Genomic DNA, 23,230 nt, shown 5'->3' with positions numbered 1-23,230 from the left:
TATTTCAAATAAGAAAAGAGAAATTTTATTTTTTTTTACATTTCAGCCTGATTTCATCATATTTATTCACCAGACTGTTGCTGATTTAAAAAAAAAAAAAAAAGTTGTATCTCTGAATTAGAGAATACGTCATTTATATCTCTTGTTTCTGCCTTGAGCTGATTTAAAATCGACCGTGAATACAAAGTGCAGCCCGGAGATGATGGTCAAGCCATGCAAATTGAGTGGCCTGAGCCTGGAGTCTGGACACGGAGAGCTGTGATTTCCCCAGCCGGCCTGAACTCAAACGCCAGCAGATGACCTGCGGCTTCGTGTTAAAGAAGGAGATTAAAGGAACCAGATGAGGTGAAGCTCACAACCAGAGCAGCCGGAGCTCCTCCAGCACCTCAAGCAGGCGAATCGCCTCCATGCCACAATGATCACATGCAGGAATTCATAGAAAGTGTCACTGAGCACATAATTTGCAAGTACATAAAAAAAAAAAAACACAAATAAAAACAACTCATCAAAATCACCTGATTTGACCGTTATCACTCGGATTGCTTATATTTTATATTGCCTTACACTTTTGCAATATCTTAATTTATTTATATATGTATATTTCCCCTATTATCAGTTACAGTAATGCAAGTTCATATTATTTGTTGTTTCCTCGGTTTTAATCAGGATGACTGTGATTGTTTAAAGTTGAATGTGATGTAAATTAGTTATATTTCCGTAACATGAACAGAACTGAACTCCTTTTGTGTAATATGTCCTTATTTTCAATTTAAATTGTGTTCTTAATTAAATTTTGTAATAAAATAAATTGAACCAATAATGCCAGTGCTAATAACATGAAAAATAAAAATAAATTATTATTAATCAGCACAATAATCATAACGACAATAATAATAACAATTCAAATTATAATAATACTGTACATTTTAATGTCCATATGGGAAATGTAACTTATCTGACCTAAAACAAAGTATAAAACAATTTCCACCGGCACCTTTGCCATCTTCCATATATGTTCAGGTAAAATCACATTTTGCCTGTTATGAGATTTGATCATTGTGTTTCGTCGCAGCGTATCATGACGCTCTGAGGCGGCAGATCTGCACTTTCTCTGCACGGGGACACGAACCATCGCCCTCCTACGTAATCCCAACTTTGGAGTAATTTAACGACGGCCCGAGAAGGAACCAGAAATGTTAAACGGTACATCACCTTCTTTCACGCTGCTGTAATAAGCCACTTTAAACTGCATTCAATGAGCTGCAGAGCCTGGGAGCGTTTCCGCTTTTAATTTGTGATCCACTTCTTAAAACCCCCCCCAAAAAAGCTCATTGTGATCTATTCCAGGTGACTTTGCAGGGTTTTTTTTTTTTTTTCAATGATTGCTCGAGGCTGGCTCATGCTGAGTGTGCACTAGACTAAAAAGGAGCGGAGAGGATTTTTTTAAACAGATGTTAGGTCTTTTCACCTGTTCTGCACAAGGCAATTAGCAAACCATTGGCTTCTTGTAGGGGGGGGGACAAGTGTTTTTTGTTTTGTTTTTTCAAAGCTGTTAAATTGTCCTGGAAGTTGGACGAGTCCTTACCTGTGGTTTGCTTCCTCACAGTTCAGATTTAGAAGTCAGCTGTCAAATGAAGCACCAGCCAAAGAAAGGGGGGGGGGTCGAGGTGAGATTTAAAAAAATCCAGAAAGGTGCTTCCTTTTTTCGGTATATCTACAAATAGTTTAAGTCCAAAGTTTGAGTGGGGGGGGGGGGGGGATCCCCAAAAAAAAAACGAGAACAATCTTTACTTGTTCTTCCTCACGACTTGGTTGAAAATCAGCAGCGTCTTGTCTTACATACTTATATATGCTGGACAGGAGGATTCGAGTCCACGCTACCACTCCTGACCCCCCCACCCCCACCCCCACCCCCCCCCCAAACCCACCCACCCACACGTATACTCGAGCGTGTACACCCTTCTCCAGATCAATCCAAATCTGGGTTTAACCTGCAAGATGGGCGACTAGTGGAGGTGATAGTTGGCTTGTTAGTGTTTGGTTTCAAAGACTCTCTCTCTCTGTTCTCCTCTCTCTCTCTCTTTCTCTCTCTCTCTCTCCACGTCATGTAGCTGTCGCCGTGAATCCCCGGGATCTTATTACTGAAAAATCATTATATCTCTGCTGTGTATGTATGTATATGTGCGTGCAAGTGTGTTTCATTCATACACTGGCGAGATGAATGGCTGCGAAGCTAACAATGAATGCTCTCTCTCTCTCTCGCTCTCTCTCTCTCTCTCTCGCTCTCTCTCTCTCTCTCTCTCTCACCGGGACCACGCTCCGTACAAAAAAAGACAAATAAATAAAAAGAGAGGATTTTATAGTACTGGGAAGAAAAAAAACCGTAATTTTACCCTCGAACAAAATAGGGGAAATCAAATAGTCAAGTCACCTTAATTTATAGAGCAGTTTATAAACTACTTTATAAACTACTGTATATTTTGCTCCCCCTTAGAACTTGTTATACTTTATTATAGTTTGTGATTTTGTTATCTTATTTTTGGTCCTATTTGATAGTCATTGTACATAAGATACCTCTATTCTTACCTAACTGTTTGCACATTCCTTGTCTTTCCTTTCCTCACGAGTGTCCTTAAGAGCTGAACGTTACGAGTACATTTCTCCATTGTGAGATCAATAAAGGCTTATCTTATCTTATCTTTTCTTATCTTATAAACAGCCCTGGCTGAAGCCAAAGTGCTTCACATAATGGACAAAATAAAACTTACAAACAATAAGATTGACGACAATAAAACCAGGCACAGAGTCTCAAACACTGTTTAAAGCCAAGGAATATAAAATGGGTCTTAAGCTTAGTTTTAAGAGTGGACAGTGAAGGGGATCGTGTTTTATTGATGGAGCTCATGACACTGAGAACGATGTGATCACGGATACTGTAAGCTGGATGTATAGATGGATGGACGAATGGATGGCGGTTATTGCGTAGCCTCAAAAAAATCGGGAGTCAATTCTCACATTTGAGTGTCACTCGGTGCCACGGAGCAGCATTTAAGTCTGAACGTTCCGCCGCTTTTATTGCGACGCTCACCTGTGTCATCTCGTATCACCGAGTCGCCGACACTCGTTCTTTTTTTTGTTTTGTTTCTGTATGTGTGTTTGTGTGTGAAAGTCTTAACGTCGGCACTTCTATAAAGGCACCCAGTTAGTGTGTCGTTATTGAGAAACCCTCCATCTGACAAGTCGCGCGTTTTCTAGTTTGCTCCCCGGTCACGGAACGCTTCCTGCCCACAGACGTCCGCCGAGATGGAAGCGGAGTCAAAGGGCGAAGCGAGGGAGATTCTGCGAAAAAGTTTGCGACAGGAAGCTTGTTTGCCATTTAAGGACCTTGTTACGGGCGCTGTTGGAAATAATGACTGGCCCGATAGGAAGCGGCTGGCCTTAACAATGGCCCCGCGGCTAGCTCCCTCTTGCAGGGGATAATGAGGTTCTGTGGCGAAGCCTGAGTCACCCCGCACGACGCGCAGCCCTCCGAACGAACGAACGCCCGCCCCTGGATCCCATATTGTCTCATCGACAGTCGATATCGGAGACTTAATCGTATTGTTGAGAAATGGAAGCGAATCTCGGCGGTTCAATAGTTTACACATCGAGTGTTTTTAACACCCCCGACATCAACCTGGGCCCCGGGTTGGTCAAAACCCGAAAAAAAAAAAAAATCATGGATATACTGAAGAAACTTCTGTTCTTCAGAAATGTTTAATCAGTGGAGAAGCAGCAAATTGCAACAGACAGTTTATTTACAATACAATCAGTTTTATTACATGGTGGACAAAGTGAGTTTTACAAATTTTGGTCCTTATACCTAACTTTTAAGTTAAAAAAAAAACAAAAAAGCCTCCTTTGTTGTGTTTTTCCACAAAGTAATACTGACTTAACTGTGCTCCACTTTAATAAGAGAAACTCGACATTCGTCCTGGTAAAATACAGCGCACTCCCGCCTGAAGCGGAAGGCTTGAGCATCAGAATGGCGTCTGCGGCCAAAGCGTATAAACAGTATAAACACGGTGGAGTTGCATATATTTGTTGCCATTACGGGCATCGTTACATTTTATTTAAAAAAAACAAACAAACAAAAAAAAAAAAACACAGGGTTCCAGACCCCTTTACTGAAAGTTTTTTTTTTTAATATTTGGTCTCAGTTGAATGCTCCATTTGGTGATTTACATAAAATGTGTCTTCCACATTTCACATTATGTGTTGGATTAATCTGAATACACTCGTATTCACCATCTCTACCGTTTCAATCGAATTCTTTTCAAAGTGAGACCTGAGTTTAAGATACATTCTTAAATTCATTTTATTTTATTTTTTTTAAGTGAACCTGCCTCCAGCAGTAGCTCTTGTCAATCTCTAGCGGTTACAAGCTAATCAGGCTCTCCTCTTCCTCCTCCTCCTCCTTCTCCACCTCCGCCTCCGCCTCCACCTCCGCCTCCCCATCACTCGGTGCAGCGTCTGCCGGGAGGAAGTCCTCGGGTGAGATGGGCGGGGCCGGGGGTGGGTCGGTGGGGCAGCTCCGGCCGGGCAGCTGACAGACTTGGCCGGGCGGGTGGAAGACGAAGCAGAAGGTTCCCGGCTTACAGCTGTTCTTCACGCTGAGCGCCAGCTGGGCGGGGGCGAGGAGCTGGTGGGCGCCGTCCATGTACACGCCGAGGGTGTAGGAATCTGAGAAAGAACAACGCGGGTGGAGGGTGAATGGAGCAATCGGATCACTCTACTACTCCTGCACGTGTGCGAGTCGATTGACAATAACAATGGCGGCCTCCGGAGTGTCGTGACTCCGAGTCATATGCTTGGTAGTTTTACCGTTAACCAACTTGGTCGTCCGTCCGTACGAATGTCCGTATCCTCGCAACCGTTAATGTTTATTCCGCGTGTGTGTGTGGCCCAATGTGAAAATGACATAATTCTCAAAGCGTTGCCATGTAAACGTGAAACTTTTCTGAAATGAAAACGCAAAAATGATGTATTTTCACAGCCAGGGTGGGATTATTACCTTTGTCAATGAACGTTGGCTGAGAAGGTGTTGGTGTGTATGTATTTTACCAACTTTTTGCAAAAAAGTATTAGCCCGAATTGCATGAAATCTTTAGGGATGTTTTCTCATCATCCAAGGACCAATCGATTGGATTTTGGGAAGTTAACGCCTCACCGTTTACAAATAAATCCCAAGAAACTGCAAAAAAAAAAAGTCCCATCCAAAGCGGATGAGAGAGGCTCCTCATGGAGGAGATCAAAAGAGATCAGCGTCTGTTGCCATGGAGATGCTCCCTGTTTCGTGTTTCACATAGTGATGTAGCGACCTGACAGGCTAGTTAGCGTTGATATGAGCTAATGGCTAACATACTACCGCTAACTCAGTTGTGGTGTTGGCGAAGGTCTGCAGTCTACCGAGTGTCGCTCCAGTTTTCTAATTGATCAATTATATAAATATTGATCAGCACATTTTAAAAGCACAATTGGTTACTTGTATTTAAATTACACTGTGTTGTGCATTATTTATGGATTCATCAGTTCATTTCTTAGATTGTAACTAAAAACCCACAACCTGCAGCCACATTTTCCATTAATTATTAATAATAATTTATTATTACTAGCTATTAATGGTGTCTCCTGCACTATAGAGTGGCCCATGGAACTGCCATTGAAACTATTACTTAAAACCGTAAAAAAAAGAAATTGGTCTGGGAAAATATTTTTAATGCACTTTAAATTATTACTGTTAAAAGGAAGGGTGAAAATGGTTTCTCTTGCTATTTTCTACGTCAGCACAAATATCCACATTGATGAACTGTAGCAAGATGCATCATGGGAACTGTGAGATCAGACATTTTTGTGTCTATTTCAGGATCAAACCTCTGTTGGGTCACTTTCTCTGGCAAGTTAATCACTATTAATCCCAGAAAAAGTCCTCAGAAAAAGAAATTGGAAATTAGTTTTATTTTTGTAATTTTTAATGAAACATATACCTTGTTCAAAGCGCGCGGCACACTGCTCCGCCAGCTGCTGGATTGTAGTCGTGGGGAGGACGCCCAGAGTTTTTGGATTGCTTCCGACCTCGGGACAACACACTGTCAGAAAGTCCTGTGCGGCACACGGGCAAAAAGAAAAGAGTCATCAGAAGATTTCGGAGTGAAGCAAACATTTGTTCTCCATGCCAGTGAACACAGCCACTTTTCTTTGTCTTTTTTTTTTTTTTCCCCAGCCTTAAAGGCCTAGTGAAATGTAAAACACTACTTTGCAAAAAACGATAGTTGGGGTGCTACTTCTAAGGTTTCTCCAACTCTGCCCCACCACTGTTGTCGCATAACAAAGTTATTTGAATTTTGAATCTCCAGCCGAGGAAGTCGGGGGAATCCTTTTTCGTGAGCGTGATGTCAAGAGATGTGCATATCTCAATCTGTTGTGTTTACATGGACTTGCGTTGTTTCCCTCTTAAATATCGAAGTTTTAACGGTGTTTTGAAGTTATAGTTGGCGTTTTATGAGCCTTGATGAAAGATTGAGCTTGGAAGAGACCCGAGAGAGGAGAAAAGGATCACAGGCGGCGGGAGCGGCTAGCCGTTAGCTCGCGCGGCTAGCGGGAGCCGCTAGCGGGAACTAGCCGCTAGCTCGGGCGGCTTCTTCATCAATCACTGGGTTTGAAATGCCCGATGATGATGAAATATCGTTAAATTCAGCCCTCTTCGTCGTCAAAACTCTGATCCTCCATAATGTAAACACAACTTGGGCGTGTGCACAACTCGTGATGTCACTCTATTATTGTCAGAAGCTCCGCCCAGCAGCGAAAATACCGCTGCTTATCGGCTATTTTCTCGCAGATTGCCGTGTTTTAACATTTTACCCTTGGACCAGTTGGCATAAAAAAATGTCCCCAGAAGCGACAGCCAGAGTGTTTTGGAGGTCGAATTTTCATTTCACTCGGACTTTAAATCTCCCTTTTAGACCAATACATACACGGCATACCGTTTCCACAAAAATTGCACAAGTGATTAATTTCACCCTCCGCCTATCGCCTTGTTTGTCAAGATTTCTCTCCAAGTCAAACAGAGGGCCATGCGTCGGCATGCGGCCTCGGGTAGGAGCGAGCTAAACTGTGTACCCTCACAGATCCTTCGCCCAGGCGCTCCTGGTTGAGCGTGCGTCGCCTCTCCCAGCGGTGGATGGAGTCCTGCACCTCCCTGCTGAGCTGCCGCGTTGCTGACCTCTGCTGGTCGAACGTCTTTATGTGCTCCAGCGCGCCGTAGGTGGTGGTCAAATAATAGGACCCTACACACACACACATGGACATCAGATACACACATAATAATAATACTGTCACACACCAGTATCAAGCAGATCCAACAGAGATTGTTTAGTATGTCGCATGTTGATGTACCTTCTCCGAGGGTTAATGACGGGTCCATCAGCTCCATCATGTATTCAACATCCAGCTGCAGGGCGGACAGATTGGATCGAGCCAGGACGTACATCATTACGGGCAGGAAGTCATCGGCACCATGGGCCCGCCCTACACACACACACACACACACACACACACACACACACACACACACACACACACACACAGGGAATGTGTTGATCGGAGGAGTGCAAATGTCTGCAACTTCCACGCACAAAAAAAAAAGAAATAATCCGGAGCCAAGAAATATATTCAACCGTTTAAATGACAAATTATGCAGCACGTAAAGATAGAAAGTTTTGCCATATCTACTGTGTTGTATTTCACTTTCTAAAAAACGATTTAAAAAGACTTTAAAAGAATTCACTTTAAAAAATTTTTTTTTTTTTTTAGCTTTTTTGCAAATGTTTCTTAAATTTTTTTGTGTATATTAATCTGTTTTGGAAAATTAAACCATCTTTTTTGAATATTAGTTATTTTACTAATTTCATCTTTTTCCTATCTTAGCTTGTTTCTTGCCAGTTTAGAGTTTTTCCATTTATGCCATTTAACTTTTTATTATTATTATTATTATTATTATTATTATATTTTAATGTATTGTAATTTCTATAAAACCTGAAAAGCAGATCCTGCTTTTGTGACAGTTTTGGCATTACATTTGAACGGGCCATATAACCATCGCTGTCAGACTTTATAATCAGCTCACAAGCGTCAGTGGCATAGTGGCCGAAATGGGAGCTGCAGTTAATTTCTTTCCTAGTGAACAGTAATGTTTTAATAGTATAGACAGCTCTAATTTAAGGCAGCAAGTTCAGTAACAAAAGTCACCCTTGTGTCATAAATGACATTTGTATGAATCAGATAAAACCTAAACACTTTCAGCAGATGAAGCACAACGAACATTTCCATGAACTTTGACCTCCCCTGGAGTGTTCACATGTTGCGTCATTAAAATTAAAATCCGTTTCCTGACCTGGACTGCTGACGGACATCGAGTCGTAGATGATCTTGCAGGCCTTCAGCAGCATCTCGATCTTCTTCTGCGGCGAGTACTCCTGATGGAGATTGTTGAGTTTAATGCTGATCTTCTCCATGGCGGAGGCCTCGGGGATGGCGGTGGTTACTCCTAGCGCTGTGGTGGTGCTGCCCAGCACAACAGACTGAAGAAAAACAACCAAGACAGCACGCAGAACTCTTAGTATCACTATGATCCTCCCATTGTAGCACAGTAGCGAATGTTTTAATAGTTTTATAATGGGCCCACCTGGTTCAGGGCCAGCTGTTTCAGGCTGTTGTTGCTGGTGTGCAGTTGCTCCAGGCTGTGGTAGATCGGCTCCCTCAGCGGTTTCAGGACGCTCTTACATAAAGCAGCCTCTACTATACTTTCTGCAAAGGTACAAGCAAAGAAAAACAAAATTCGGTTGGAATGTTACAGGTTTCCAGAGCGTGACCACTCTTGAGTCATAATAAATACAGTGAAGACTGTTAGGAATTCCAATATAAGGTACGAACTATTGATTTTATACATGAGAACAGTGTTGTGACAAAACGTACTTAGGTCCATGATTCCAAACCTTTTTTCCTCCCAAGTCATTGATTTAATATTTTTATTCTCACATTTTCCCCATAAAATTTGATATCTCAATTTTTATGTAATTTTCAAAAAAATAGTATTGCAGTGTTTAGCTCTCTCACAGATGACAGATGTCAGATCTATTCATATTTAATTTAGTATTTGAATATTGAAATATTTAACATTAAAATTTGAATATTTTCATTTAATATTTATGTCCTGAATGCGATTATTGTTTAAATGATACTACGGTAAAGCTTTCTGTGAGCCTGTGGTAATGTTTATTATGTAAAAAAAAAAAAAAAATTTGGCACCAAAACTTCATTTAAAGTAAACGTGCTCGCTAAATTTTGCTTTCAAAGTATTCAGAAGATTCAGCGCAAACTAAAATATGTCAAATGTTTTTGCTCACGCGTAAATCTCGTCTGCGAGGATTTTTCATGGTGTGGCTAGATATGTAAATATACTTATTTGTTTTTTTTTGTTTGCTTTAATATAATATTATTTATACTTTTCGTTTATGTATTAAAGCTCTGATTATTAATGTTAAGAAGCACCAAATGATTGTCATGTACCAAGAAAAAACATTAAATGAAAACTTGGAATTACAAAAAAAACAATAATAGCCTAGAAGACCCAATTCATCAGTCACGCTGTCTGTCGTCCCACCTTCCTCCCCCACCAAAAAAAAAATACAGCTTATGCATGATGAACATCCTCGTGTCATAAACTCCCACAGTTTGGCTCTCTGACGTACATTTACAGCTACAAAACGCATGTTGACACCCCCTGAGGTGTTTTTCACTCACCCACAGAAAACACGTGGCAACAAAAAAAACAAAAAAAAAACCATGAGAAAAAGAGGAAGTGGAAGTTTTTTCAGAATTCCCCTCAAACCTCAGAGGAGTGCGGTGGACAGCAGACACGTGACGGCGCCAACCCACCCAGTTTGTCCTGCGGGTACTGATGCTGCGGCTCCAGCATGGCCTGCAGCTCCGTGCTCTGCAGCAGGTAGCTCTTCAGCTGCGTCATCATCTGGCGGATCTCCTGCAGCAGCTCGGTGGAGGACGGGTGCTTGGACATGGTCTCCAAGGTGAACGCGCGGTGCTCCTTCACCTGGGCGCGAAGCACGAGAACCGCTGTTTAGTTTTTTTTCCCTGTTACAAGACTGCCACGTTCCCCCCTTGCGCACGTACTCACCAGGTTACCGAAGTAGCTCATGGGGTCCCGCGCCAGCTCCACGATTCGCTGTGTGAGGCGGCGCTCGTGGCTGATGAGTCCGGTGATGACGGTGGACAGGCGGTAGCGAGCGCGGTCCAGCATGATGGTGGTGGGGGTCCTCCTCACCGACGCTTTGGGGCTGCGGCTGTCCGCGATGCGACTGGAGCGGGAAGACACGGCAAGCCTGCGGTTTGATCTCCAAGCTCAGTTGTGAGCTTTTACCCCCCCCCTCCCCCCCCCCATCACACATGATGCATTCATAGTTAAGCGCGTCTCGTGACTTTGAGTTTTCTTTGACCGGAATAGCGGCACCAACTGATTATAAACGATATAATTACTAGGATTACTATTGCAACAACACATCATCAGTAGGGTAAAACTAACCTGTCTCACGACGGTCTAATCCCAGCTCACGTTCCCTATTAGTGGGTGAACAATCCAACGCTTGGTGAATTCTGCTTCACAATGATAGGAAGAGCCGACATCGAAGGATCAAAAAGCGACGATATAAACGATTCTTCGAAGGGACGTTTCAACTGGTTTCTGTCTTGTTAATTGTTTTATGACGCCTTTTAGAAACCAGTCGTCATGTAAATGAGCGTAAACGAGTCCATTAGTCTGCACACGTCGTAACAGATGTGTAAAAATAGGCAGCTTCCTGATCGCCAGAGTTCCATTTTGTAAATGTCGTAGTAATTTATGATCATGAAAGTTCAGATAGCTTCAAGCCGCTCAGTGGTTTCAGTTGATTCTCATAATAAAATTTCACTTTACGCAGGACGATGGAGTCAAACGCCACAATACACCAGACGAGTGGGAATGAATGGTTTTCTACATGTGCTGGACTTAAGTCAAACTCCTGTGTAGATTTTATCCGTCCACTCGTCCCTCGTCCCTCCAGATGTTGACTTTATTGCTCATTTTGGAGCATTTCTTTCTTCAGCATTAAAACATAATGGATACCTTTAGTTGTTTTGCCCATAAGAAATGAAAGTCTTTTCAGGATGTTATAAGAACACCAATTCTAAGTTTATTTCTAATATTGCATCTCGATTCAGGGAATAACTTAAAAAAAAATGATACGAGTGAAGTGAGAGGGCTTGTTTAGAAAAAAACGGTAGAACTATTCCTAAATGTCTAAAGCGTTACTTCTTTGGGGTGAGATCTTTTTTTATCGCAACAAATTGAGGTGTAGAGGTTTTCTACTGACCGAAAGGAACAGACTACAAAATGTGTGAAATGTTTTGAGGCTTTGAAATGAACCAGTGCAAATCTTTCTTTTTTTAAACAGTCAGAAAATGTGGGGGCGTACATTTGGAGATATATAAGCTCTCTTTAGACCCCCGCGACCTTCCAACTCGCACCCTAATCAGTTGTCTGATATGACTATGTGAAATAATAATAATAAATAAAAAAAACTACACTAATCTGTTTTCTGCATTCAAGTGAAAATGGAAAACTTTTGTGAAATGCAAAACCGAGGAAGAGCTTCACAATATGAACTTTCATATGCTATTATTGTAAAAACAGATATTTTTTTTACGATCTCTATCCTTAGCAGATATTCCTCTATACTTAGTGAGATTGTATAGTGAAGTTGTCTCTCTCTCTCTCTCTCTCTCTCTCTCTCTTTCTTTCTCTCTCTCTCTCTTCTGCATTCCGTCATTTTCACGATCATGGATACGGATGACGCAGTAATGGTGCTTTTCTCTGGGGGGGTTGTTTAACGCCGATATTGATCGCGAGCCAGAGAGACTTGACATCTGTCCTCCACAAGCGTCTCTGTGTTTCCCACAACTCGACACTTGTTGAACTGCACAAGTGTCTCTTGTGGAAACCCTCTTCCTCTTCATGTTCCGTCTATCCAGCGGCTCACGTGTCGTTAAAAAAAAAAAAAAAAAAAAAATCTCTGTTGCCGCGCTTCACTGGTTCGTCACACAGCAGAGCATGTGACACTTCAACGGCTTGGAATAAATACACGTTACATGTTTTATCGTGGATAATCCTTTTTTTTAAAATTTAAACTTAGCTTTCCTATTCAAGAAATATGTTTTGATTGGAGATATTTCCAAAAGTCAAATTGAACGCTGATGACGCTGCAATTTATTTCAGTGGAGAATATAACTGCGCATTGATTCTACTTGAGTGTTTTTCTTCTTTAACTGGAGTTTCACTTATTACAAAATACAATTTAAGTAGCCGTATGTATTTTTAGCACTCTTCTGCATAAAAGTAATGGAAGTGTATCCTATATATAGGTATAAAGCCTTCCATGCTTTGAATGTAAATAACAATTTGAGAAATGTATGACTTTACTCTTTATTGTTCTGTAGGTTAGGCACTTCTTTTTTTTTTTTTTTTGCCAAAGTTCATATTTTGTCTGTGTGCATGTACACTGCACTATGACACAGAGCAAAATGGAGCTTTGCTTGTTTTTAGCTTTCCTGCCGCTCTGTTTTTTTTTTTTATATTCTCAATTTGGTTAAGGCGTCGAGAAGACATCGCTTTGTTGAAACTTATGTAGGGAAATGGACGAATAGCTCATGAACTGATAGATACAGATATGCTCCCATACCAACTCTTTTCATATTTCTGAGTATTGAAGTCCTCACTTCTGAGTCACGTCACTGGTAATTATCACAGGGTGACTGTTTGGACCACAGGAAGTTTGCCTTCGCAGCTTTATTGTTTCTATTTGGGTTCATGCGTTCTATTTGAGTCAGACTCACTCAAACGGTCCAAATTGTAGATTTATAAGTTCAGAGTTGGACAAGATCAAGCTTAGAGGAATGGGTTTTCTGTTAGGGTGCTTTGAGCGCAGCTTTTTAAACACTCTTGTAGGTATGTTGAATTCATGTTTTTCTGAGTTTTGCTTTGGAAAATTGAATCCAACTTCCATACATCTCGAGGCTAGTGTTATGTTATACTGTATACGACCTCACTGGACAAAATATCTGTGTATGGCAAGGTTTTCTTTCTGCTGCCGTCCTCAAACCCAAGAATATCCACATTTTCGTCTCAAACACCGGGTTACCGCTCGCTGTCTAACTACGACATTCTCGTAACGCCGTGAATCTGACCGACTGATCGACACCTACTTGTGGTTTTGCTCCTGGTCCTGGTTTTGGTCTCCTTCTTCTTCGGTGCTGCTGGTCGAGCAGGAGTCCGGATCGGTCCCCACGACGGCGCCCCCCTGTGGCGAGTACAATGACACGTCTGGACGGCGCGCCGGAGACGGAGGGGGCAGCCGGACGGCGGCGCTCTGATTCGTGATCTGTCCCCCGGCCTGGCCGGAGCTCACGGACGAGTTTGAGAAGCACGGCTTGGTTCTCGGTGGAGGAACCGGCCGCGACGGTCTCTTCCCCAGCGGCGGACACGGGGCGCTGCACTTCTGCTTGTTCCCCTTCTCCATTTTCTCCTCTTTCTCCTCCTTCTCGTCCTCTTTCCCCCTGTTTTCGGCTCCCCCCTCGACCTTGCTCTTCTGTTCGCCGCTCTCGGCCAGCAGACCAGCTCTCTCCTTCCCTCTCTCCCCGCCGCCTTCCCTCTCACTTTTCCTCGCGGGATTTTGTCCCTTCTCTCTCTCCGTCGCCTCTCCCACCTCCCTGCCGGCGCCTCTGCTGGAGGAGGTGCGCCGACTGGGAGCGGGAGGCAGGGGGGGAGCGGCTCGGCTCTGCAGGGGGACGGGGGGTCTGGATGGAGGAGGTGAGGGTGATACAGACTTTCGGTCCTCCTTCGCTCCGACTCCTCCCTTTGCGTCCTCTTTTCTCTCGGCTTCTGAGGTCACGGGAGGTAAGGACTGAGGCGAGGAGCCGGCGGAGAACAGGAGGCCCGTCCCGGACCCCGAGCTCAAGCTGGGGGGCCGGGGCGGGGGACGCTTGTACTTCGTCTCCTGGTTGGGCGGGCTCTTCGTCGAACCTTTGGCCTGTACGAGGATCTTCTCCGGGACTTCTCCGTTTTGCAGGGCGGAGGTGGCGTTGTCATTGTCGCTCGTGTCGAGTGTGGAGGCGGCGCGGGGCTTTGGATCCCTGCTGGGGCGGTCCTCCACGGTGACCGGGTTTATATACCAGTACGTGTCTGGTTGAGTGGCTTGGTCCCGTTGCAAAAGCAGGTCCTGGTTCTCGGAGCGCTGGTTCAAATCGGACGTCCAGAAATCTGCAGCAGAGAAAGTCAGTCGATATTCAGATAATGTTCTCTTCCATCTCTTTTCTGATCAAATCAGATCATACAGGTAGACATCTTCGAGTAATGAGCTCACCTGTTAAAAAAGTTTGTGGGAAAAGGTCAGTAAACAAATTTTTTTTTTCAAGGTTTTACTTACATCTTTTAGCCTTGAAGCCAAATTGCTGGTCTTCGTATGCTAATGAAGTCTTTGACATTTTCTCTTTGACTGGTCGCAGCTCATTTATGAGCCCTGGATCGCCAAGGAAACTCACTTATATGCGTTTGATGTCAGAATTAATAGCATTCTGATTAATGTGCTGGACTATTTCCCAGCCCAGCCACCATCAAAGACACCCGGAGAAAAAGAAAATGTGAAAAAAAAAAAAAGAAAGATCCATTTGTTGTCCAGCTCATGTAACTGAATGTATTTTAACATGATCATGAAGATTTTGGTCATTTTTTTTTCACGTTTCCATATTCAGCTTAGAGGAAAAGTTACATTAGGTTCACGTCCTCAATGAAAAGCCGTTTTACATGGCGATGGAGTCGGAGCGTTTTCAAAAAGTTCCACAGTGTGAGCTGCATTCAATAAGTATTGTTTTCAGGAGCTTTGAGCCCCGTTGTCGTGTAAACAGGAGGCCCAAAAACACAACGAACGTTTTGTGATTTTACTTTGGTTGTTTTGTCTTTGGAGGGTTTTTAAAATTGTTTGCAAGCAATTTGTGAAAGTCAATATCACCAAGCCAAAACATAATATGGAACAATAACTTTATATGCTAGTTGTATAAATTCAACAAGTCTATTATTTCATATATTTTTTTGTAAATTATGCTTTATTGTTGAACACTATTACTCAATATCTTATTTCCAATCTTTCAGGAGGAATCTTTTCAACCACAAATGGTGTAACATGTTACTTTTAAAGATAATTTGTGATAGATATAATTGAATACTGATGATGACTTTAAAGTTTCAAGGGAGTGCATTAAAAAGGGTTAACAGAAAGATGGGAGAACGGCATCGATTTTGGCAAGATACTCCTCTGTCTTAAGTTCAACAAGCACTCAGCGACCTACCCAGGGTATTAATGCCGCTTTCTCGCTGTGCATTTCTCCTCTCGGTGGCTTTGAATTTTCATTTTCATACATTAATCCTATGGCTGAGTATTTTCTATGACTCACGCCTTCAGAGACACTGCTGTTTCTTTGTCTTTTCGCTCCATATTTTCACTCCTTACATTGCAGTCGGTGATCCCGTGCAGTTTCAGTGCGATACAAGTGTAGATTTATATACCTGCACCCATGGCCGAGATGACCTCCAGCTCCTCTTTCTTAGTTGCTGTGGCAATGGCCTGGGGTAACCTCAAAGGGACGGGTGAGACGTCTCTGATTGGTGGATGAACAAAAGAAAGAAAACCACACTTGAAGTAAAAGGACATGCTTGCTTTAGATAAAGCTCTGTGCGAATCTATAATTTTGGTTTATTATATCACACACCCGTACTGGTCTGTACTGGTGTATATGTGATGGTACGTATAGGTTTAGGTAGGAGTTACCTGCTCACGCAGTAGAAGGAAATCAGCTTGAAGATGTCGTCGAAAACCAGAGAGGAGCCCTCCAAGTGGACAACTGTGACGGGAAACAGTTTGAGAGTAAGTGACTGCCGCTGCTGCATTATCTCTGCCCATTCATGCAAATCCAGCAATTTGCCTTTTCCACTATCTCGACTCCCAATTGTCATTTGTCGGAAAGGGAAGGCGGCCACGTACACGTCTTGTGCTGTTTCACCGCCAGCTTGCGTACGAGCGGCGCTCCCGCCTCCCCGGGCTGGCGCACCGATAGCATCGTCGCCTCGTCCTCTGCGCCGTGAACCAGGAACGCCTGCAAACGTCAACGCGAGCGGGTTTCAAACTCAAGAGGCTGGGTGTCGGTGTCAACATTCCGTCGGTGATTTCCAGGAGAAACGCTAATGGCGGATGAGGCTCAGAAGTAAACTTTTGCTGGATGGACGCCGTCGGCTCTTTGCTCGTGACGCACTCTGCAGTCAGAAGAGGCTCATTTATGCTCGATGTAAACAGACGAGTCGCCGTCTTTATCCTTCCGTGAATCTACTTAATTGGAAGGAGCGTTTGGCAATCAGTCCCCCAGAGGGTGTTGCTCTGCATTAACGGTGGCGAAACAAAACTCTTGATGACGGCAGCGGCGGGAGGTCGCGCTGGTCGTGTTGTCAGGCAGCGGTGGTCTTCTGCATTTCGCAGCGCTTCAGTTAATGATTTAAGTGTTTTATTCAAGAGGCTGTCACGTAGACTTTGAAAAGTGCGTCGCTCACCCCAGCCGCTTCTCCCTCCACGATACTTGTGGTTTGCTCTTCGCTGAGTCCTTTGGGCTGCCACACAGACGCACTCCCAGCCAGCCTGTCCAGGAAGCTCAGCGGCGGCGGTGGCGGAGCCGGCGAAGGCGGCGGTGGGGTGGCGGGAGTCGGTGGAGGAGCGGGCGATGGGGTGGAGGAGACTGTCGGGGATAACGGAGGAGGAAGTGTGGGGGAAAGAGAGAGAGCGAGGTCCGAAAGCGAGGGGGGAGGGGAGACCGGGGTCGGGGAGAGGGGGGGAGGGAGGGACGGGGGTAGGGTCGGGGTGGGGGAAAGAGAGGAGGGAGCAGGCGGGGGGGCAGGGGGCAGAGGGGGAGGGAGGGAAGGAGGGGTGGACGGGGGCAAAGCAGGTCGGGAGGGGAGCTGGGAGGGCTTGGCCATGGGCGGCGGCGGCGGCTTGGGCCGGCAGGGCCTGGATGGAGGGTTAGAGGACTGCAGGGGTGGAGGCAGGGAGGAGGATGAGGGGATGGATGGAGGGTTAGAGGACTGCAGGGGTGGAGGCAGGGCGGAGGATGAGGGGATGGATGGAGGGTCGACCGGTCCCGTCAGGGGACTCGAGTGGCTGCCGAAGAGGGAAAAAAAACAAAGTCAAAGGTCAAAGATGACAGCGACTTCTGAATGAGGTTTTTTTTTTTTTTAATCAGCTCTTGCATCAGATTGAATTTTCTTCAGATAAAAGACTGAGAATGACTGCAGACCTTTTAGCTTCAGTTTATTAACAATGCATGAGGTTTGATACACATGATGTGTTTCATTCCTGCATCGAAATGAATCTGTCGTTTATAAAGCGATTGCCTGTCACGGGTTTGCTTTGGGAGCTCTGCCACTTTGTTTTGCTTAAACAGACATCACCTTATGGGATTATGCAAAAAAAATCTTTTTCTCAACATAAAATCTGAATGTAAACACAATATTGAAGATTTTAAACTCATTGTGTTTTGATGTTTTTTGTACTTTATGTGAGTTTTGTGGTCTATTTTGAAAACAAATAATTACAAGTACCCCTTTTCTCAGTGTAATCCATTCAGGATTTTGTTCAGGTTAATATACAAACACTTCAGTTGATGTGGTTTAGTATTATTTAGGTGGATTGCTACTTGCTACCCTTTATTTATTCTTTGATGAAATTACCGAGCGATTTTGATGAAAGCACTTGTCTCCAACCTCCCACCATGCTGTGTTTACATCTCAATCTCGGGCGCCGTTTACACGTTTCAAGTGAAAATACATTGTAAAAGAGCCATAAAAAAAACACGTTATCAGGGATTCCACCGGTGCAATGCACAACATTCAACTTCCCACTTGGGCTGATAAGATAAGGCAGCTCATCGCGGCGGTGACCTTGTAGCATGTTCGCCCTCTGAAGGCTTCAGGAAGTTAGTTTGGTTTATTTAGTCTGAAATCCCCAGTGACTCATGACAAAATAAGATGACCAGATAAGAAAGACTTAATACTTCTTTCTTCCTGAGCAAAGCTCTCTCAGTTGTTTCAAATGGTAACCCAATAGTGTGAAAATGTGTGCTAATTAAAGATGTATTGCTTCAGTGGAATGAGGTAAAAAAATAAAAAAAGTAAAATAAAATTGTTTGTCCTTACAGCTTCTGGTATCTCTGGGTTAAAACAATGTCTTGTTTTCAAATATACTCTTTTCTGGAAACCACCACAGTCGACCACATGACCCACTTTAGGCCTATAGCCAGCGGCAAACTCCAAGAGTAAATACAAGAATAAACACACAGGGATACATTACTTTGTCATTTGCAATTCACACAACAACAATAAAGGGATATTACAGGCTCTTCTCCACTGTCTGAGTCTTAGCTTCTGAATGTTGTTGAAATTGAAGGGATACTTTTGTTTTGGTGATACTTTAACATACACCATTTATAACAATGGAAATGTCGAAGCAAATTAGAAAGAGTTCCACTTGAGAGTTGAGCCCCTTTAAGACGCTGCACACAAACTCCCCAGGGGGAGGAAGTGTGACGATGTGATCTGACAAGCTGTTTTTAGCTAATCCAGTTCAAACATCTTCAATCAGAAACCAAGTATGTTGAGAATCAAGTGACTCATCTTCAACAGAATGAGTGCTGAGGTTAAAAAAAGAAAATTCAGTGTGAAAATCTTTTATCTTAAAGGTAAATTAAGTTGCTAAAATGGGGGGGGGAGAACCAAAGCAAAAATATATATCATCAAATGCAAATAAAAAAGTAAAGTATATACAGTGTGTGTTTGGATTTTGTCTACTTTCATGAGTAGAATCATGGTCTGAGTTTATGTAGGAGGTCTCAATAAGGGTTTTTCGATAAAACTTCTCAAGGTCTTCGAGTCAACAGCTAATTTTAAGACCAGCTCCAATTTCTACTTTCTCTACTGGTTTGTGGTCTGGATTTGGCCGCCTCAGAATAAGATCTGTTTTCTTTAGTCCGTTCTCGTGTAACTTTTGCGCTCAGCTGTAGCTCAGGGGTGTTCAGTCAACGTTCACCTGCACCCACAGTATGTAGAGCAACTCCTAATCTTTTCCTCAGTTTAAGTTCGGTATTCTCATTCTGAGAAGTATTCTCATTCTTTTTTCTTTTAACAGAATCTTAATGAGCAACCGGATATTTCTTTAAAATCCTATCTGCCAAAAAAAATGTCCACTTTCATGCTGATGCCACTGGTGCGTTGCTCCACGTTGCTGTTCAGTAGCGTCCGTTGCCTCAATGCAGCAACGCTGAGCCAGTGTGGAGAAAAAAGAAAAAAAAAAAAAAGGAAGAAGGCAAAAAAAATTGCATGGCATGGCAGATCCTGCTGGTGAGAAACATCTGCACGCCATGATGATGCCGCTGCCTTGCTTCATTTAGGGACTAGTCACTAGTGTGTATGTGGTGATGTGCATCGATCAGCAGTTACTGTGTCTGACCCGCGAGCCAAATGGCAAAACCAGATCAAAGGGAATTCTTTTTTTTCCCCTTTTTACCAGTCGACCTCAAGATTTTCCACACGCTTCAGGAAAGCTCCGGCACAGATTTTATCTGAGGTTTCTTCAAATATGCCTTTTTTTTTTTCTTCTTTTTTATTTTTTTGTTACTACACTTCCCTAAAACGTGTCTTGAGCCACTTCCTGTGCTTGTTTTTATTGCCCCAGTTTTGAAAGATACTCGTCTTCAATATCCGCACTCACTTCATCCTCTGTGGATAGTGGATAATTCGTCATAAATATTTATTTCTCTGTTGAAAGTGGATCAGAACTGAGTAAATCACAAAACCACATCACGCACGACCCGTTTCGTTCGAACGGGTCGCGTCGCGCTTCCTCTCAGGGAAAGGGGTAGAATAACCATGGGGTCAGCTGAATAGTGCGGCTGTGACAGCAGTATAAATTGTATTGGTAAGTAGAACACTCCGGCACAGACTGAAACAATGGTTTATCAGCTGATTTCATCAAGGAAGGATATTATAACGCAAGCACATCTGAACCGCGTGTCGTCATAGAACAATGTCGCTGTCAAGAAAATATTTATACTTAACGGGCGAAATGTTTTAAATACGCAGTGGGATTTTTTCTTCAATTTAGTATTAACATGCCATCACAAAGTACATGTATTGAATTTCAGCATCTTGTGCAAAACTATATGCATACTATACTTTTCGTATACTCGAGTAAAACTGTATTCAGATGAATATTTCCCAGTCTGCTCGTGAGCTCACTTTCTAAGCAAAAGAAAACAAGATTTTTTTAAAGTAAAGCATAGCATGATTTAGTAAAGTATTTCACAATAAAGCACCGGGGTTGTTTACATGACGATGTTTAGGGTGTCCTGCTAAAAACCACAGAAAATGCACAAAGTGGAACTTTTAAAAAGAACGCTCCGATTCTGTCTCTGTAAACGGGAGAAAATCCTACTTTTCTGAAATGCTGCTACTGCGCATGCTCATGTAGTAAATAGCTTTTCTGCGAGAAGAAGGACATTGTTAATGTTTTATTAGCGTGTCGTTCTCTGCATGATTGTGCGGTTTCATTGCAAAAACAGCACCCACTGGTGGCCTAACGTGAAAACTACATGATTTTCATCATTTCTGCAGGTTACCATGCAAAAGTACATTGTTTTCAAAACGTTGCCTTGTAAAAGCGAAACTTTCCTGAAGCGAAAACATAAAAACGATGCGTTTTCATATGAAACGCTGTCTAAATCCTTCCGCACGCTGTGCGATTTTAACAATCTTACTCGCCGCAGCCTGCCACACTGTACGATGAAAACACGCGCTGACTCGCAGCCGACGTATTGCGCAATCACGTATTGCGCAACACGTCAGCGCGACTGTGCGACACACGCTCACATTCCAAACGTATACCTGTTATGCGTAGCATAACATCACTATGCAACATCGTAATATGCTATTCTATAGTTTTATGTTTATGTTTTAGCATTATATAATTTAGCATAGATTAGTGTAGTAAGATATCTCACAACATACCATAGTATGCGGTATCATAGTGTAGCCTAGTATGATTTATTAAATTAAAGATTAACAGTAAAGTATAGAATGATTATGGCATGGCATAGGATAGTAAAGTATCTCACAACATACCATAGCATAGTTTGTGAAAATCTTCGTAAGAATAGCAGAGTACAGTTGAGTAATGCATTATATGTGTAGTATAGAAGTGTACAGTACACTATATCACAGGGCAGTCTCACATATTGTAGTTGAGTGCAGCGTTCTATTCAATTCAATTCAATTCAATTTTTATGGATACAAAACAGTAATTTCAAGACACCTTTACAGAGAAAAACCCAACAATTATACTGTTTGCAGTATAGCCTTGTGTAGATTATAGTAAGCACAGCGTTGATCAGCAAAGCTGTATAACATAACATGATTTAGCAGGTTATAATATAGCAAACAGTAGTGAAGTAAAGTATCAAACAACATCTCATAGTTAGTCAGCCCACAACTGAGTCAACCTCTCTCCCAGTACGGACTTGCTTTACCTGACGTGACCTTTAGGAAGATACCACTCTTTAAAAAAAAAAGAATGGGTAAAGAACATTGCAGGGTGCTGACACCAAGTATTTCACTACAGAACAAGTACAATGGAGGTTTATTGCAGCAGCGCGGAGAACGAAAGCTACTTTTAGTTCACTTGGAGGAAAGATCAGTGAGTTTAGACTGCTCGAGGTTACAACTGGGTCAGCTCTAAATCCAATAAGCACATTTTTACTTCTCATCAACACTTGAAAAAGTGCCCTGGCTTTAAACTCGGAGCGTATTTTGGTTGTTGAAAATGTTTGGCTGTAAAAGAAAAAAACAAGAAAGAAAAAGAATGCTCTTAAATCGTCGGAAGTTCCTCAACGTAAACTCAGAAAGTCAAGATAACTTTGTTTTCATGTGGTTTTGAAAATGTCGATCGGGCCAAACGAGGAGACGTCGGGATGCTGGTTAAAACTCCAGAGAGGCTGTTGACCTATATATCAGCCGGTGAGTCATCACATCTGTTTTTCCTGCCCCGATTGTCTCTGGACTTTAGACCCAGTGCTCCCCGCTCTACTCTCTCACACACCCATGACAGTTGCAGCCAGCCTCCCTCACCCACCTCGCCGTCCATCCCCCCCCCCTCCTCCTCCTCCCTCCACCCCCCCACCTCAGCGTTGACACAGTAACTGTAATCTCGCTTTGCCACGGACGCCTTCAAAACTCACCCCGCGTCCTGGGGAACGACGCTGGCTTCCATCATATTTCCACAGACTGAGAATGTTGGGCTGCTCAGTCTCGCTCAGCTCCATCAAAAACCCCGCCTCCTCTTTGACCCCCCCCCCCCCCTCCCCCCCGACCCCCCCTCTCTTTTCTCCCTCCTGTTGATCACAGCAGGACTGAATAAGGGAAAAACTAAAAGGCAAAGGGAAAATGTGTTTCTGTGTGTATATGTGTGTGTGTGTGTCAGCCCTCCCCTCAACTTCTGCCTCCACTTCCTGAGCTCATCGTCGGGCAGGAAGAGGTCGAGCACTTTGGTCAGACTTCCCCCTCGTCTCTCTCTTTGTCTCTCTTCTTTTTTTTTCTGTCTTTTTCGTGTACTAATGCTTCCTGGTGCTGCAGCTGATCCCCGTTTTGCCGCTCTGCCTCTAAGGCAGCGTGTCACCTAATGACTCCGTCAAACCTTGTCGTCTCTCCCATTTTCTTTCTTTCTTTTTTTTTATCCTCCAAACAGGATTTCACACACGCCTTCAGGTCTTCCCCCTGATCCGCTCTGGAAATACGACCCCGCTCACATCTTATGGCCTAAATGCTCTTTTAGCCTCCTCCTCCTCCTCTCTCTCTGTCCTTCTCCCCTCCCCTCTTCTTCTCCTTTTTTTTTTCTCTCTTTTTTTTTTTAAAGCTTTCCAGACGCCCCCTCCACCTCCTTAAAACGTCACCCCGGTTCAGACTGAGGAATGTTCAACTCCATGTTTCCTGCAAGCTTCACAC

The 23,230-nt window shown here is 43.3% G+C and overlaps 1 protein-coding gene across 2 annotated transcripts; it reads right to left on the bottom strand.

Annotated features, from left to right (window-relative positions):
- Window positions 1–3,719: 3,719 nt before the first annotated feature.
- Window positions 3,720–22,609, bottom strand: rin3 (Ras and Rab interactor 3). 2 transcript variants are annotated; one of them, XM_080513516.1, is made up of 14 exons: window positions 22,468–22,609; window positions 16,742–17,342; window positions 16,182–16,293; window positions 15,969–16,041; window positions 15,707–15,798; window positions 13,351–14,404; window positions 10,232–10,412; window positions 9,976–10,147; window positions 8,723–8,844; window positions 8,432–8,618; window positions 7,435–7,566; window positions 7,159–7,325; window positions 6,027–6,141; window positions 3,720–4,722 (listed from the first exon to the last, which is right to left on the bottom strand). In XM_080513516.1, the coding sequence occupies exons 1-14, from the start codon at window positions 22,500–22,502 to the stop codon at window positions 4,418–4,420; spliced, it is 3,348 nt and encodes a 1,115-aa protein (XP_080369642.1). In that variant the 5' UTR covers window positions 22,503–22,609; the 3' UTR covers window positions 3,720–4,417. The 2 variants fall into 2 exon arrangements, with proteins under 2 accessions (XP_080369642.1, XP_080369643.1); XM_080513517.1 differs by having other exon boundaries at window positions 7,165–7,325.
- Between the last annotated feature and the right edge of the window lie 621 nt (window positions 22,610–23,230).

The sequence above is a fragment of the Blennius ocellaris genome, assembly GCF_963422515.1.
Source record: "Blennius ocellaris genome assembly, chromosome: 17".
Classification (NCBI taxonomy): domain Eukaryota; kingdom Metazoa; phylum Chordata; class Actinopteri; order Blenniiformes; family Blenniidae; genus Blennius; species Blennius ocellaris.
The sequence above is the reverse complement of the archived record's forward strand: the minus strand, read 5'-3'. Positions and strand labels throughout refer to the sequence as shown.

Coding starts and splice junctions, on each gene's coding strand:
- rin3 (XM_080513516.1), bottom strand. CDS start 22,502: ATGATGGAAGCCAGCGTCGTTCCCCAGGACGCGGG. Junction 10,148..10,231: donor TGAGCTACTTCGGTAACCTG/GTGAGTACGTGC, acceptor CTTCGCGCCCAG/GTGAAGGAGCACCGCGCGTT. Junction 8,845..9,975: donor GTACCCGCAGGACAAACTGG/GTGGGTTGGCGC, acceptor GTACCTTTGCAG/AAAGTATAGTAGAGGCTGCT.